This window comes from Mobula hypostoma, chromosome 21, assembly GCF_963921235.1.
Source record: "Mobula hypostoma chromosome 21, sMobHyp1.1, whole genome shotgun sequence".
NCBI lineage: Eukaryota > Metazoa > Chordata > Chondrichthyes > Myliobatiformes > Myliobatidae > Mobula > Mobula hypostoma.
Genome location: NC_086117.1, coordinates 48,386,623 through 48,403,837, shown reverse-complemented (window position 1 = coordinate 48,403,837; position 17,215 = coordinate 48,386,623). Strand labels below are relative to the sequence as shown.

The 17,215-nt window shown below is 43.6% G+C and overlaps 1 protein-coding gene across 1 annotated transcript in view; it reads left to right on the top strand.

The window, feature by feature from the left end:
* Positions 1-17,215, top strand: part of LOC134359714 (collagen alpha-1(XI) chain-like) — a 125,369-nt gene that overhangs the window by 18,252 nt on the left and 89,902 nt on the right. The window contains exons 3-6 of the mRNA XM_063073232.1: positions 6,286-6,393; positions 12,962-13,015; positions 13,634-13,687; positions 16,314-16,367. Coding sequence (XP_062929302.1) covers positions 6,286-6,393; positions 12,962-13,015; positions 13,634-13,687; positions 16,314-16,367 — 270 coding nt within the window. The remainder of the gene's footprint in view (positions 1-6,285; positions 6,394-12,961; positions 13,016-13,633; positions 13,688-16,313; positions 16,368-17,215) is intronic.

Genomic DNA, 17,215 nt, shown 5'->3' with positions numbered 1-17,215 from the left:
AAGAAAAAGTGAGGTAGTGTTCATGGGTTCAATGTCCATTTAGCAATTGGATTTCAGAGGAGAAGAAGCCGTTCCTGAATCGCCAAGTGTGTGTCTTCAGGCTTCTGTACCTCGAACCTGATGGTAAGAGTGAGATAAGGGCATGCCCTGGGTAATGAAGGTCCTTAATAATGGACGCTGCCTTTCTGAGACACTGCTCCTTGAAGGTGTCTTGGATACTACAGAGGCTACCCAAGATGTACCCAAAATGGAGCTGACTAATTTTAAATGTTTCTGCAACTCACTTTGATCTTGTGCAGTAGCAACCCCCCACTCCCATACCAGACGGTGATGCAGCCTGTCAGAATGTTCTCCGCGGTACATCTGTAGAAGTTGTCAAGAGTTTTAGGTGACAAACTAAATCTTCTCAAATTCCTAATGAAATATAGCCACTGTCTTGAGTTCTTTATAGCTGCATCAACATGTTGAGACCAGGTCAAATCCTCAGAGATATTGACACCCAGGAACTTGAAAGTGCTCACTCTCTCCACTTCAGATCCCTCCATGAAGATTGGTTCATGTCCCCTCGTCTTACCCTTCCTGAGGTCCACTATCAGCTCTTGTCTTACTGACATTGAGCGCAAGGTTGTTGCTGCAACAGCAGTCAACTAGCCGGTATATCTCGCTCCTGTACGCCCTCTCGTCTCCATCTGAGATCCTACCAACGATGGTTGTAACATCAGCAAACTTATAGATGGCACTTGAGCAATATCTGGCCACACAATCATGGGTGTAGAGGGAGCAGAGGAGTGGGCTAAGCACACATCCCTGAGGTGCACCAATGTTGATCGTCAACAAGGAGGAGATGTTATTATCAATCTGCACAGATTGTGGTCTTCTGGTTAGGAAGTTGAGGATCCAATTGCAGAGGGAGGTACAGAGACCTGGGTTCTGTAACTTCTCAATCAGGATTGTTGGAATGATGGTATTAAATGCTGAGCTATAGTCAATGAACAGCAACCTGACGTATGTGTTTGTTTTGTCCAGGTGGTCTAAGGCCACATGAAGAGCCACTGAAATTGTGTCTGCTGTAGACCTATGGTGGTGATAGGCAAACTACAGTGGGTCCAGGCCCTTACTGAGACAGGAGTTGATTCTAGTCATGACCAACCTCTCAAAGCGTTTCATCATTGTAGATGTGAGTGCTACCAGATAATAGTCACATTGCTCACATTACTCTTCTTGGGCACTGCTATAATTGTTGCCCTTTTGAAGCAGGTGGGAACTTCTGACCATAGCAGTGAGAGATTGAAAATGTATTTGAATACACCTGCCAGCTGGTTGGCACAAGGTTTCAGAGCCTTACCAGGTACTCCATCATGGCCTGCCACTTTGAAAGGATTCACCATATATAACCATATATAACCACATATAACCATAAAATAATTACAGCACGGAAACAGGCCATCTCGGCCCTTCTAGTCCATGCCGAACTCTTACTCTCATCTAGTCCCATAACCCTGCATTCCTTTCCTGTCCATATAGTCATCCAATTTAACTTTAAACGGCAACATCGAACCTGCCTCAACCACTTCTGCTGGAAGCTCGTTCCACACAGCCACCACTCTCTGAGTAAAGAAGTTTCCCCTCATGTTACCCCTAAACTTTCGCCCTTTAACTCTCAACTCATGTCCTCGAGTTTAAATCTCCCCCACTCTCAATGGAAAAAGCCTATCCACGTCAACTCTATCTATCCCCCTCATATTAAACACCTCTATCAAGTCCCCCCTCAATCTTCTACGCTCGAAAGAATAAAGACCTGACTTGTTCAACCTTTCTCTGTAACTTAGGAGATGAAACCCAGGTAACATTCTAGTAAATCTTCTCTGTACTCTCTCAGTTTTGTTGACATCTTTCCTATAATTCGGTGACCAGAACTGTGCACAATACTCCAAATTTGGCCTTACCAATACCTTGTACAATTTCAATATTACATCCCAACTCCTATACTCAATGCTCTGATTTATAAAGACCAGCATGCCAAAAGCTTTCTTCACCACCCTATCCACATGAGATTCCACCTTCAGGGAACTATGCACCATTATTCCTAGACCCCTCTGTTCTACTGCATTCTTCAATGCACTACCATTTACCATGTATGTCCTATTTTGATTAGTCCTACCGAAATGTAGCACCTCACATTTATCAGTATTAAACTCCATCTGCCATCTTTCAGCCCACTTTTCTAACCGGCCTAAATCTCTCTGCAAGCTTTGAAAACCTACTTCATTATCCACAGCTCCATCTATCTTAGTATCATCTGCATACTTACTCATCCAATTTACCACCCCATTATCCAGATCATTAATGTATATGACAAATAACATTGGTCCCAGTACAGATCCCTGAGGCACACCACTAGTCACCGACCTCCAATCTGACAAACAGTTATCCACCACCACTCTCTGGCGTCTCCCATCCAGCCACTGCTGAATCCATTTTACAACTTCAATATTAATACCTAACGATTGAACTTTCCTAACCGGCCTTCCATGTGGGACCTTGTCAAAGGCCTTACTGAAGTCCATGTAGACAACATCCACCGCTTTTTACCCTCATCAACTTTCCTAGTAACGTCTTCAGAAAATTCAATAAAATTTGTCAAACATGACCTTCCACGCACAAATCCATGTTGACTGTTCCTATATATCCTGATAGATATACCCTGTCTATCCAGATAATTATATATACCATCTCTAAGAATTCTTTCCATCAATTTACCCACCACTGACGTCAAACTCACAGGCCAATAATTGCTAGGTTTACTTTTAGAACCCTTTTTAAACAATGGAACAACATGAGCAATACGCCAGTCCTCCGGCACCATCCCTGTTTCTAATGACATTTGAAATATTTCTGCCAGAGCCCCTGCTATTTCCACACGAACTTCCCTCAAGGTCCTAGGGAATATCCTGTCAGGACCCGGAGACTTATCCACTTTTATATTCCTTAAAAGCTCCAGTACTTCCTCTTCTTTAATCATCATGGTTTCCATAACTTCCCTACCTGTTTCTCTTATCTTACCCAATTCAATATCCTTCTCCTCAGTGAATACCGAAGAAAAGAAATTGTTCAGAATCTCCCCCATCTCTTTTGGCTCCACACATAGCTGTCCACTCTAAGGGACCAATTTTATCCCTCTCTATCCTTTTGCTATGAATATAACGGTAGAAACCTTTGGGATTTATTTTCACCTTACTTGCCAAAGCAACCTCATATCTTCTTCTAGCTTTTCTAATTTCTTTCTTAAGATTCTTTTTACATTCTTTATATTCCTTGAGCACCTCATATTCTTCATGCTGCCTATATTTATTGTAGATATCTCTCTTTTTCCAAACCAAGTTTCCAATATCCCTTGAAAACCATGGTTCTCTCAAACTTTTGACCTTTCCTTTCAGCCTAACAGGAACATAAAGATTCTGTACTTCTCAAAATTTCACCTTTAAATGACTTCCATTTCTCTATTACATTCTTCCCATAAAACAAATTGTCCCAATCCACTCCTTCTAAATCCTTTCGCATCTCCTCAAAGTTAACCTTTCTCCAATCAAAAATCTCAACCCTGGGTCCAGACCTATCCTTCTCCATAATTATATTGAAACTAATAGCGTTGTGATCACTGGACCCGAAGTGCTCCCCAACACAAACCTCCGTCACCTGACCTATCTCATTCCCTAACAGGAGATCCAACACTGCCCCTTCTCTAGTTGGTACCTCTGTGTATTGCTGCAAAAAACTATCCTGCACACCACCCTCTTTAAAGGCAGCCTGATGTTGGCCTCTGAGACAGATATCACAGGATCGCCAGGTGCAGCAGGGATCTTCACAGCTGTAGTTATATTCTCCCTTTCAAAGAGGGCATAAAAGGCATTGAGCTCGTCTGGTAGTGAAGCATCACTGCCATTCATGCTATTGGATTTTGCTTTGTTGGAAGTAATGACATGCAAACCCTACCAGAGTTGACTCCCATCCAATGTCACCTCCGACCTCACTCAGAATTGTTTCTTCACTCTCGAAATAGCCTTCTGCAAGTTATCCTGGTTTTCTTGTTCTGACCTAGGTCGCCAGAATTGAATGCCACAGATCTAGCCTTCAGCAGATGATGAACCTCCTGGTTCATCCACGGCTTTTGGTTTTGGGATGCACAGTAAGTCTTTGTAGGCACACAATCATCCACGCAGGTTTTAATGAAGTCGGTAACAACTGCAGCAAACTCATCCAGGTTCAAAGATGAACCCCTGAATACAGTCCAGTTCACCGATTCAAAGCAGTCCTGTAAGCGCTCCTGTGCTTCCCTTGCCCATACCTTCTTGGTCCTCCCCACTGGTGATGCAGTCTTAAGTCTCTGCCTATACTCAGGGTGTAGAAGTACCGCCAGGTGATCGGACTTTCCAAAGTGTGGATGTGGAACAGCACGGTAAGCACTTTTGATCTTAGTGTAACAGTGTCCCGGTGTGTTGTTTCCTCTGGTAATAACTATTTAGTGACTTTTTCAAGCTGGCCTGGTTAAAATCCCCCAAAACGATGGTGAAAGCATTAGGGTGTGCTGTATCATGCAGGTAGATCCCATTGCTCAGATCATCCAGAACCTGTTTGACATTGGCCTGAGGTGGACTGTACACCACGACCAAAAAGATCGCTGAAATCCCTCACAGCAGGTAAAATGGACGACACTTCATTGTGAGGTATTCCAGGTCTGGTGAGCAGAATTGGGGTATCACTGACATATTTGTGCACGAAGAGGCATTGATCATGAGGCATACACCTCCACCTCTGCTGTTGAGAGACCCGTTTAACTTACATCATAGAAAAACAGGTCCAAGGTTGATTTGAAATGGGTTATTGATTTCCTGTTTCTGGAATAAAGTGTTTTTTATAATTTCCTTAATTTGCATTTCCAGGGCAGAAGAGGTTATCCAGGCCCCAAGGGGTTAAATGGCTTCCCTGTAAGTCTTTCAGATGTAAAATCATAACAAATATGGTATTTTTTAATTGAGTTCTGTTGGCAATTCACATGAAGGATGTGTTTTTTAGTTCATACAATTGACTCATTTAATCAGAGTTATATAGAACAGAAACTAACCCTTCAGTTCACCTCATCTATGCTGACTGCTTTGCACAACTATATTAATCCCATTGGCCAAAATAGTATCATATCCTAAACTTAAGCATAATGATTGTACCTGATTTCACCATCTCCTCTGCAGCATTCTCCAGATGTCAACTGATCCTTTAAAATTCCCTCCTCCCACCTTAAACCTATCCAAGATTCCGACCCTTTATGCCCCCTAAACACGAGAAAGTCTGCAGATGCTGGAAATCCAAAGCAACACACACAAAATGCTGGAGGAACTCAGCAGGCCAGGCAGCATCTACGGAAATGAATAACCAGTCCACTTTCGGGCCAAGACCCTTCATCTGGATTGATATACCTCAATCAAGCCAGTCCTCAGCTTTTTTCACCCCAGGGAAAACAAGCCCAGCATATGCAGTCTCTCCCCATGTCTAAAGTCCTGAACATGTTAGTGAGTCTCCTCTGCACTCTCTTCAGTGCATCCACATCCTTTCATAAAACTGTTCACAAAACACAAAAGGTGTTTGGTAAAGTTTCAATGGAATGTCTCATGTTTTATATTCAATGTCCTAAGTGGAAAATGTTGTTCTGTGGCAACTGTACAATGCAGGGCATAAAAATGACTATAAGTTGCAATGTAAATAAATAGACCAAAAGAGGAATAATGCTATTTTATAGGTTTGTGGACCATTCAGAAATCTGATGATAAGGGGGTAGAAGCACTTCCTAAAGTGTTGAGTAGGGGTATTCAGGATCCTGTGACATGTTGCAAGCATCTTCAGCATGGAGATGGAGTTCTGCACCAATATCGCAGATGATATTGGTTAAAGTCCCAACATGGAAAGTTCATACATTCACTGCTGTATAACATCTGGAGTTACAGTGGTATCAGTTAAGCCACGAAGCAGTTGTATCAATGTGGAAAGCTATTTTTCCAACCCAGTTTGCCTTGTGTGGTTTTGGCTCCACGTCAGTATTGCCGACACCTATCAGCCCAGTGAAATCGTGTGCTTTCACAGCATCAGAGCTACAAGGAAGGAGCAGCAAGTTTCAGCCTTCCACAAACTGGGAACACAGTGAATTCCTTACTTTTGCTGATTTTATTTACAGTTTATGAGTCGTAAGTTATTTGACTCCAAATCTGTCCAATTGGTAATGTGTCTTCTCCTCAGGGTCCACCGGGAAATACTGGTACCAATGGTGTCATAGGCAAGCTGGGGCCCCCAGGAGATCAAGGACCACCTGGAGCAACAGGGATCATTGGGCCCCCTGGATATAAAGTATGTATTCCAATAAAGAATTGCTGTTCATTCCCGTCATCAGAAAAATAGTGATGCAAATGAGAAATGCTTACAATCACTTTATCGCAAGTGGGCCACAGTAAAAGTCACGCAAAGCCATGCATTAATATTTTAATTATTCCTATCATTGACCCTGATAGAAATATGCCAATGAATTATGACATTTTTTTGGTTCCCAGGAAGTACCTGAATCTCTTTTCAACAGTTTCAGAGGTACAGTTAATGTCAAAGAAATGTATACAATATACATCCTGAAATACTTTTCCTTTGCTACCATCCACAAAAACAGAGGAATGCCAAAAGAACGAATGACAGTTAGATGTTAGATCGTCAAAGCGCCCGCCAGCTCTCCCCTCCCACGCATAAGCAGCAGCAAAGCAATAATCCCTCCTCCCCTACCAGCAAAAAAGAAATGGCACCCACCCCCACTTAGCACTCAAGCTTGCAGCAAAGCATCAATAAAGACACAGACTTGCAGTACCCCAAGGACTACTCGTTCACTCGGGATTCGACATACCACAGGGTCTCTCTCTCCCTAATAAGGGAAAAAGAGATGTCTCCATTTCACAGCGAGAGGGGAGACATAACAAACAACTCATTGATTTACGTGTTAAAAGTCCATTTTTTTGGAGCTCTATGCACAAAGAACTCGGGTCTCTGAGCACACAGCCAGCAGCCAGCTTGCTGCTTCCGATCTTCTGTCTCCCATAACACAGCAAATTCCTGCAGAGGCACCGATCTTCGGTCCGCCCGTCTCCAGAGCCACTAAATCTCGGAACTCCATAGGTGAGCTGATCTCCTGGGCCACATCCTTGGCATGTCGAATAACGGCCAGTCAGAAAACCCGGAGAGCGGGTCCCATTCCCACAAGGAACCGAAATCAGCGTGTAACTCCAGGTCAGAGTCTTCAAAGGAATCTGAAAGGGAAAAATAGAGATAAATAAAATAGAAATCGAGCTTTTTCCGAAGACGCAAGCAAAGGAGTCGCTGTTAGGTGCCATTGTCTCTCCTAAGCTCCTCCTCCTTTGTTTTCTCACTGTTTTAAAGTATGATGTAGAAGTTTCACACATGAAATTACAGAAGACCTTTGCTTTCAAGAAAAAGTTATTCAAAATCTTTACCTGGTTTACTTCTGTTCAGGAAAACCTCTACTCGTTCTTTTCATAACCTTGTTAGTCATGGGAATTACAATATGTTTTTAATACAAGTTATATTAGTTGTTATTCTTTCTGCACTCATTTGTGCCTGCTGCTCCCTTAGCCCTATTGTTCAAAGTTCAAATCTTCCCTCAGCTCCACCTTTCAGATGATATCTTTCTTTACCCTCTCTCCTTGTACCTACAGGATGCTCACCCTGACCACAAGACCCACTCCCTGCTCCCAAAACCTTATTCACGTGAAACCACCGACCAACAAACTTCCCTCCTGTTCCTTGCATTCGCTGATGCTGAAGGCTCTTTCTCCTTTTTGAGCAATTCCACTGTTACAAATGTGCTGCGATCATCCCTTCCTCTTGATCGGTCAATCCTTCCCAGCTACCTCTCCGCTTCCAAGATGCCACTATTCCTCAGGGACCTTGAATGTACATTTATCGGCCAGATTTAGGCCGACTTTTCCTAGAATTCTTGTTTTACTTCTAGTCCATCAGCCATAGACATAAGAGCAGAATCAAGCTATCCTGCCCATCAAGTCTGCTCTACCATTCGATTATGACTGATTATTTTCTCTCAACCCTGTTCTCCTGCCTTCTCCTTGTAAACTTTGGTGCTCTTACTAATCAAGAACCTCTCAACACTTGCTTTAAATGTACCCAATACTTGGCCTCTATAGCCCCCTGTGGCAATAAATTCCTCTGGGTAAAAAAAAAATTCCTCCTCATCTCTGTTCTAACAGGATGTGTTTTTATTCATCTTTACAATCTGATCTCTCCAACTCCTACCCGATTGAAATAATCGTTAACTGCTGCCAGTGTCCCACGGATGGAACTCCAGGAGAAGGAATCATTCTCTCCTCTCTCTCTCTCCTTTTCGGCCTGTAGTGTTACGAGACCGCAGGTTCGTTTACTGTGAGTGTCACTTTAAGAGACGCCTGGTTGAGGCGGGACAATGATGTCAGTATAACAACCGCTGCTGCTCAGTAAGGACCGAGAGAGACAGGCTGTTGGAACTTCAGCTTGCCACTGCTATGGTTGGAACTCTCCTATGCCCAAAAGATTGGGGTGATCATCGGCACGCAGTGCACAACAGGAGTGTGACTGTCACTTCGTATAATCCATATATATGGATTTGTTGGAGTATCCTGTGGTATCACTTTTGTTGGCCCTTACCTGGAATTGGGGTGTTATGTAGTAACCACTTGAAGACGATATTCCTGTGACTGTCACCTGGTGATATTTCTACGTGGATTTGGGAACGACTCGACGGATAAGATCTTTGGCGACTGTCATTTTGTTTACCCAGTGTGGGATCTGTGGAATTCTTCGTAATTACCTTCACTCTACACTTTCGTGTGGATTTACAAATCTCTCTCCTCACTTAGTCTGTGGATTGCTGGACTTTTCAAGTTTCCCATCTTAATACTTTAAGAACTATTCCTAAACTTGACTGTTTAGGAGCTCACACACATATACACGTATAACACTGTTAACTTCCGTTTATTTTGTTTGATTTTCTGTATTATGAGTAGATACTAATAAAGATAGTGGTTTTAACATTAAAACCTGACTCAAGGTGTGATCCATTGCTGCTAGTATGTAACAGTAGATTCTGATGTGCTTTACATCTTCCTGCATTAACTCTTTGTTTTCGGACATCTGAGTAGGAGCATATTGGTTCCATCCATATCTACGCACAATGATGATCTGCACCATCATATCTATGTTCCCCAAAGGACATATCTGAAGTACCATCCCATCCCTGATCTGCCTGACACCCCACCACCCCCTGGAACATCACCTGAAAACACAACCTCACAATTTGTTTCTCCTGATGTGCTGGTACACCAAACAATGCTCACTTAAATCTTCATAGACTCTTACATGGTCAGGTTACTTGTCTAACATATCCAGTGATGAATTTTCCTCTGATTATCTACTAGGAAGATTGAAACCATTGTTGTTGGACAGGCACCGTTAGCACAGAGGCCAGGGACATGATCTGGAATCTCTGCAGATACACAGATTACGAGAAACTTTCTCTTTGTGGTTTATTTACGTAATGGGCTGGATTGTGCTCGGTGTGATGCATCCCAGCACCTGTACTCTCCCCATAGGGGTACTAACCTGCTGTGCCAGTGCAACACCCACTTTCCTGGAACCCACAGAAGTCCACTAACCAAATTAAAGACTGGGCAGTGAGTGTCACCTGACCTCCCCAGCACAATCCCCAATGCCCAACACAACTCTGACCACTGACAGCCCCTGTCAGAGATCTCTTTCCTCTTAGATACATCATGTGTTTGGATACACAGAACATAGAACAATATGTTTCCCTTCCACTTTTCTTTCATGCTTCTGCCTATTTAAGAATTCCTTAAATTTCCCTAATGTATCTGTCTCTACCATCATCCCTGCAGGACATTTCACTCTCCCACCATTCTCTGTGTTAGAAGCATACCTCTGACATTCCCCCTATACTTCTCCACCAATCACACTAAAATTATGCACTCTGGTGTTAGCCATTGCCGCCCTGAGAGAAAGGTGCTGACGGTCCACTCTATCGATGTAACACACACAAAATGCTGGAGGAACTCAGCAGGCCAGACAGGATCTACGGAAAAGAGTACAGTCGACATTTCTGGCCAAAACCCTTCAGCAGGACTCTTAGCATTTTATACGTTTCTATCAATTCACCTCTCGTCCTCCTTCACTTCAAAACACTAGCAAACTTCATGCCTTCTGCACAGTCACTGCCCGCCCTTCCACTTCCTCCCCTACGTCATTTATAAAAATAGCAAAGAGCTGAGGTCCCAGAACAGGTCCCTGTGAAACACCACCGATTACTGACAACCAGGCACTTTGTCTACTATCACCTCAGGCTTCTTCCTGAGCAAGCTAATTGTGAGTCCAGGCAGCCACGTTTCCCTGGATCCCATGCCTCCTGACTTTCTGGATGAGCTTACCATAAGGATCCTTATCAAGCACCTTACTGAAATCCATATACACCACATACACTGCTCTGCTTTCATCAATGTGTTTTGTCATATCCTTAAAGAATACAATCAGGCACAGGAGGCACAACTTACCCTTCACCTGGCTATGCAGACTATCCCAAATCAGGCTACATTTCTCCAAAGGTTTGTAAATCATGTCCAAAGAATCTTCTCCAACAATTTTCCCACCACTGAATTAAGACTCACTGATCTATAATTCCCAGGGTTATCCTTATTCCTTTCTTGAGCAGAAGAATAATATTTGCCACCCTTCAATCTTCTAGTACTGCTCCTATGGCCAGTAAGGATGCCAAGATCATTGAGAAAGGTGCAAAAATCTGTTCTCTTGCTTCCCGTGATAACCTGGGATATATCCTGTCTGGCTGGCCCCAGGAACTTACCTACTTTAATATTTTTCAAAGATGTCAGCGCATCCTCTTAAGGTCAACTTGTTCCATCACAGTAGCCTGTTTTACATTGTTAAGCCTCCTCTCACTAGTAACTACTGAGGAGTTTTCATTGAGGATCTCCCCTACCTCCTCCAACTCCAGGCATATGTTCCATCTTCTATCTCTGATTGGTCTTACCCTCACTCCTGTTCTTCATGTATGTATAGAACACCTTGGGATTTTCCCTAATCTTACTCGCCAAAGTCTTCTCATGCCCTTTCTAGCTCTCCTAAGCACCTTTGTAAGATCCTTCCTGAATCCTTATAACTCTCAAGAGCTCTGTCTGATACGTACTTGCTTCCTAAACTTGATTGAAACATGTCAGATTATTAAGGGATTGGACACACTAGAGGCAGGAAACATGTTCCTGATGTTGGGGGAGTCCAGAACCAGAGGCCACAGTTTAACAATAAGGGGTAGGCCATTTAGAACGGAGTTGAGGAAAAACTTTTTCACCCAGAGAGTTGTGAATCTGTGGAATGCTCTGCCTCAGAAGTCAGTGGAGGCCAATTCTCTGGATGCTTTCAAGAAAGAGTTAGATAGAGCTCTTAATGATAGCGGAGTCAAGGGATATGGGGAGAAGGCAGGAAAAGGGTACTGATTGTGGATGATCAGCCATGATCACAGTGAATGGCGGTGCTGGCTTAAAGGGCCGAATGACTTACTCCTGCACCTATTGTCTATTGTCTATTGTCTAACCCTAAGTATTCTTCCTTCTTCCTTTTCACTAGATGTTGCACGTCTCTTGTAAACCATGGTTCCTTCACAGCACCATCCTTTCCCTGCCTCAATGGGACAAACTATCAAGAACCTCATGCATGTGCTCACTAAACCACCTCCATATTTCTATCGTGCATTTCCCTCAATACTTCTCTTCCCAATTTACACTCCCTAGTTCCTGCCAAAGAGCATCAAAACTCCCCCTCCACCAGTTCAATACTTTCTCATATCATCTGGTCCGAAAGCCATAAATCATTAATTTATTTAAATGATTCCAAGTGTTACCAAGGTAAATAATATAATTTAAAACACAGTAAATGACTGTTAAATTAATTAAAATGTAAGTCTGGAGAATAGTGAATAGGAGGCTTCCAGATGAACATCTTTCTGTTGAAGACCAGCTGCCCTTTTGAAGTGAATGGGTGACAGTAGCTGCTCCAGTTGGGACTGTGTGGACGCAGAACCGCACCTGGAACTGTGCATACGCTGGGGCTTTGCTTCGGACTCCACACCTCACTGCTGCTGTACTCCATGTTCAAATGCAGCCAATACTGGAACATGCTGATGTCCTCACTGCAGTGCTTCGCTGGAAGTGCTGCTGAGACGTCAGCGTAATGGGTGACAGTGTATCAAGCTTCTGCTCATTTTTAGCAATGCATCTATTAATATTGCTCTCAGGATAAAACTTCGCTAAACCATTAGGGTGTGTATCGGCCACTAAACCATCTCAGTATGGAGAAACTCTGCGGTGAACAAATCTCACAACTCTTGGTTTTGATTTATTCTCTGAGATTTTGTAAAGCCGTTGTTGTATATCACTCCAGCACAAGAGGAGATGGTTGTGTCAAACCACAGGTAGGAGAAGAACTGGCTTTCAATTATCCATGAAAGCACAGAGGTAGCCATTGACTGAGTGGTTAATTAAAAGTAGAGGTGCTATGAAATTAATTAAAACTGAAAATGCTGGACGCACTCATCAGATCAGACATCATCTGTGGAGAGAGACAAGTAGTTAACTTTGCAGGCCAAAGACCCTTACTCAGAACAAGGGAAAAGAGAAAACTCATCGTCAGCTCTGAAATCAGTATCAGATTTGTTATCACTGACTTTTAAGTTGTTTGGTGACACAGTGTATGTTTTATCCCAGCTTTCCAATGCCCTTACACTTATCTTAAAGTGTTAAATTCATTGGCAAGTAATCTCCATTAACTGTGCCTTGGGATTTTTTAGGGAAAGGACGGAGCCATTGGACCTGAAGGACCCTCTGGACAAAAGGGAGAAAAGGTAAAGTCTTGCCAATTTAGAATTTACAAGGACGTTGCCAGGACTTGAGGACCTGAGTTATAGGGAAAGGTTGAATAGGTTAGGACCTTATTCCCTGGAGTGTAGGAGAAAATGGGGCAATTTGAGGGGTGTAGATAGGGTAAATGCAAGTAGGCAGTTTCCACTGAAGTTGTAAAACCATTGTTGGGTCAGATGTGACCTAGAGGTCATATTGTAGGTTAAGGGTGAAAGGTGAAATGTTTAAGGGGAACCTAAGGATAATCTTGTGAGTATGAAATGAGCTACCAGTGGAAGTGATGGATGCAGATTCGACTGCAATATTTAACAGGAGTTTGGATAAGTACACGGAGATGGGACAGGTTTGGAAGTCTAAGATCCAGGTGTGGGTCAATGGGTCGAGGCAGAATAACAGTTCAGCATGGACTAGATGCGCTGAAGGGCCTGTGCTTTATGACTCTATGAAAATGATGGACACAAATATTTCTGGAAGTGTGTTGTCATGTAGCAGCTGTGGGCTCTTCAGCTCTACAGAGCCGCAGCATTTAGCAACTTGCAGAGAGCACTGTCGTTTCAGAATGATCAGTTACTCAAGTTGCAAATGCTTTCCTTTCCCTGTAGGGTGAAATTGGTCCATTGGGAGGTGTTGGTGTAGCAGGGCTGGATGGTGAGCAGGTAATTATGACTTCCAGTTTGATTATTTCCCATTGCAAATAGATAGAAAGATGGCAGTTCATGAATTACCGACAATGTGTTATTTACTTGTATTTTACCATTACTGAATATCCTGTCAATATTGGCTTAAATTTTAATCTAAGTGTTACAGGTAAAATCGTACTCAGTGGCTGCTGATCTAACCATCTCCCTAAAGCATCTCCACAGCATCAAAGTTCTGATGGAATACTCTACATTGACCTGCATTGAAGTTTGAACAACTTTCAAGTTCAAACTAAATTTATTATCAAAGTACATATATACTGTGTGTACAACCCTGAGATTAATGTTCTTGCAGGCAATTCATTCACTTCATTGTAGGAAACTGCACCCACAGCTTATTAATATTGCTTCAGCTGATCCTGTTAACCTGTGACCACCACAAATGGGAAGGCAAGGCAAGTGAGCCCATGGGAACTCCACCATCTCAGCAAATCGCTCCAAGCCGTACAATATGTTCCCTCACTACTAGGTCCAAATGCCAGAACATCTCTGTAGGACTGAACACAAGAAAGTCTGCAGACACTGGCAGTCCAAAGCACCACACACAAAACGCTGGAAGAAATTAGAAGGTCAAGCAGCATCTGCGGAAATGAGTAGATAGCCAACATTCCAGGCCGAGACCTTTCTTCAAGGCTGAGGAGGAAGAGGGAAGATGCTGGAATAAAAAGGTGGGGGGACAGGAGAAGGAAGCTAGCTGGAAGGTGATAGTTGAAGCCTGGTGGGTGGGAAAAGTCAAGGACTGGAGAAGAAACAATCTAATAGGAGAGGAGAGTGGACCACAGGAGAAGGAGAAGAGAAAGGGACTCAGGGGGAAGTGATAGGCAGGTGAGAAGAAGTAAAAGGTCATTTGGGGGAGTGGAATTTGTTTACTGGAAGGAGAAATTAATACTCATGCCATCAGGTTGGAGGCTACGCAGACAGAATATAAGGTGTTGCTCCTCTACCCTGAGGGTGGCCTCATCTTGGCACAAGAGGAGGCCATGGACCAGCTAGTTGGAACGGGAATGGGAATTGGAATTAAAATGTTTGGTCACAATTCTGTAGGATTGATATCAGCTCACTACCTCCCTCTTGTGAACAAATAGCCATGGACGAGTTTAAAAACGCTAATTCTTTCCATCCTTTCTTTGGGTGTCAATAGGAAATCTCTCAAGTGACAATATTGTCACTTGTTATGGCTGTACTTGGCCATTGACTGTCATGCAGGATATAAAATGAGTTATTTTCCTGTTGATTTGAGAGCACGTGGAGTTTGTTTTTGTGTGCGCACTATGTCGCTGAGAGTTGTTACCATCCTGAAGGCAATGCTGGGACGTTACATCAGACACAAAGCACTGGAAATACCCAGCAGGTCAGGCAGCCTCAGCAGAGAGAGAACATTCCTTGCTTCAGTTGATGAAATTTCAGTAGACCTGAAAATGTTGTTTTGCTTTCTGCTTTCGTGCTTGAGAGGGTATCTCCCAGTTCAGTACTTTGGAGGGGGGGTCTCCTAGGTCAGTGTTTTCGTGCTTGAGAGGGTATCTCCCAGTTCAGTACTTTGGAGGGGGGGTCTCCTAGGTCAGTGTTTTCGTACTTGAGTGGGTATCTCCCAGTTCAGTACTTTGGAGGGGGGGGGTCTCCTAGGTCAGTGCTTTCGTGCTTGAGAGGGTATCTCCCAGTTCAGTACTTTGGAGGGGGGGGGTCTCCTAGGTCAGTGTTTTCGTACTTGAGTGGGTGTCTCCCAGTTCAGTACTTTGGAGGGGGGGGTCTCCTAGGTCAGTGTTTTCGTGCTTGAGAGGGTATCTCCCAGTTCAGTACTTGCAATGACACATTTGTTGGCAGTGAATTGGAAATGGAAATCTGAAACACAGTCAGCTGTAAGAAGTGAATAACTTTTCCTTTACTGAGCTGTCTCCCTCAGCAGGAATGGGCTTCCGTAAAATACAATAGCACCGTATAAGATGAGCAAACAACAGCAATGTCAAAAATATTAAATCATATCCACGATCAAGTTTATTATCACTGACATACTGTATCTCATGAAATTTGTTGTTACAGTGCAAGACATAAAATTACTGTAAGTTACATAGATAAATAAACCATGCAAAAATCAATAATGAATTAGCATTCACAGATTCATGGGCCGTTCAGAAATCTGATGGCAGAGGGGAAAAACTGTTCCAGAATCACTGAGTGTGTGTCTTCAGACTTCTGTACCTCCTCCCTGATGCTAGTAATGAGAAGAGGGCATGCCCCGGGTGGTGAGGGCCCTTAGTGATGGATGCTTCTTTTCGATGGTGGGGAGGTCTGTACCCGCGATTGCCCTGGTTGAATCCACAACCCTCTGCACCCTCTTTCAATTCTTGCTGGAGCCTCCAATACCAGACCTTGCCTCTGACCTAAGGCAGGAGTTCAATGGCCGTGAGTGTGAGAGGTTGTATAGTGTGTTGCTAGGCAACCAACAGTGCTGTCCATACCTGAGGGAGCAGAAACTTCCCTCACTCTGTATTGTAACATCTGTACCCGCTCGGCCGAGTTCTTAACCCATAACCTGTGTTCACAGAAGGTTATTTTGTAGCCGCACTAACAGTTTCTCTTCCCACAGGGTGAACCTGGTAGTGTGGGTGAAGAAGGCCCTGTGGGAATAAAGGGAGAACAGGTCAGTACTCGGAGTGGAGAACTGTGGGCTTGATTTCTGTGTGTATCTGTGGTGATTGTTGGTTTTGTGTTTGTAATTACTTCCCTTGCTCAGCAGTGCAACATGTAGGGAGGCTCTGTAGGGTGGCCTTTGCTGCAGAATGCTCTTTTCACAGTCTGAATCACAGCTACACCATCCAGTGGGGTGTGTACCCTATTAAGGCAAAGTGTAGTAACATCCCGTGTCCCACACAATGACTGGGGTCTCTCACACTCTCAGACTGAATGGCAGCAGACTCAAAGCCAAAGGACTGCGTTCTACATGCCAGTACTCTTCATAGTGGGCTTCAGCTGACTCACGGTCATGAAGGCTCCCACTGTCTTGGTGTCGATTGTAATTATCCTTGTTCGTTGTATGGTACTTTCTTGATCAATTCAAGTTAGACGGTGAATTTTGAACACAATAGGCCAGAGATCCCCCGAAGTCTCAGGCTAGGTTAGGCTATGCTTTTGCTCCTTACAATGAGGGGCAAACTTAGATAAGTGTCCAAGATTGTGAGGGGGCAGAGATATGTTGGATGGTAACAATTCTTTTCCCCCAGATTAACTGAGTCCACAATTAGACATAGTGTGAGAGGGGACCGGTTGAAAAGGAACCCGAGGGGCAACTTCTTCACGGTGAAGTACAGGTAGAAGTTGATGAGTACAGGTATGTGGAATGAGCTGCCAGAGGAAGTGGTTGAGGCAGGTACAACAGTACTGGGATAGGTACATGGAGGGACAGAGTGGACAGGGTGAGCCAAAGGGCCAATGTCCATGCTGTATAACTGTATTATTCCAAAAGTTGGAATTGTGGATGCCAACTAAGAA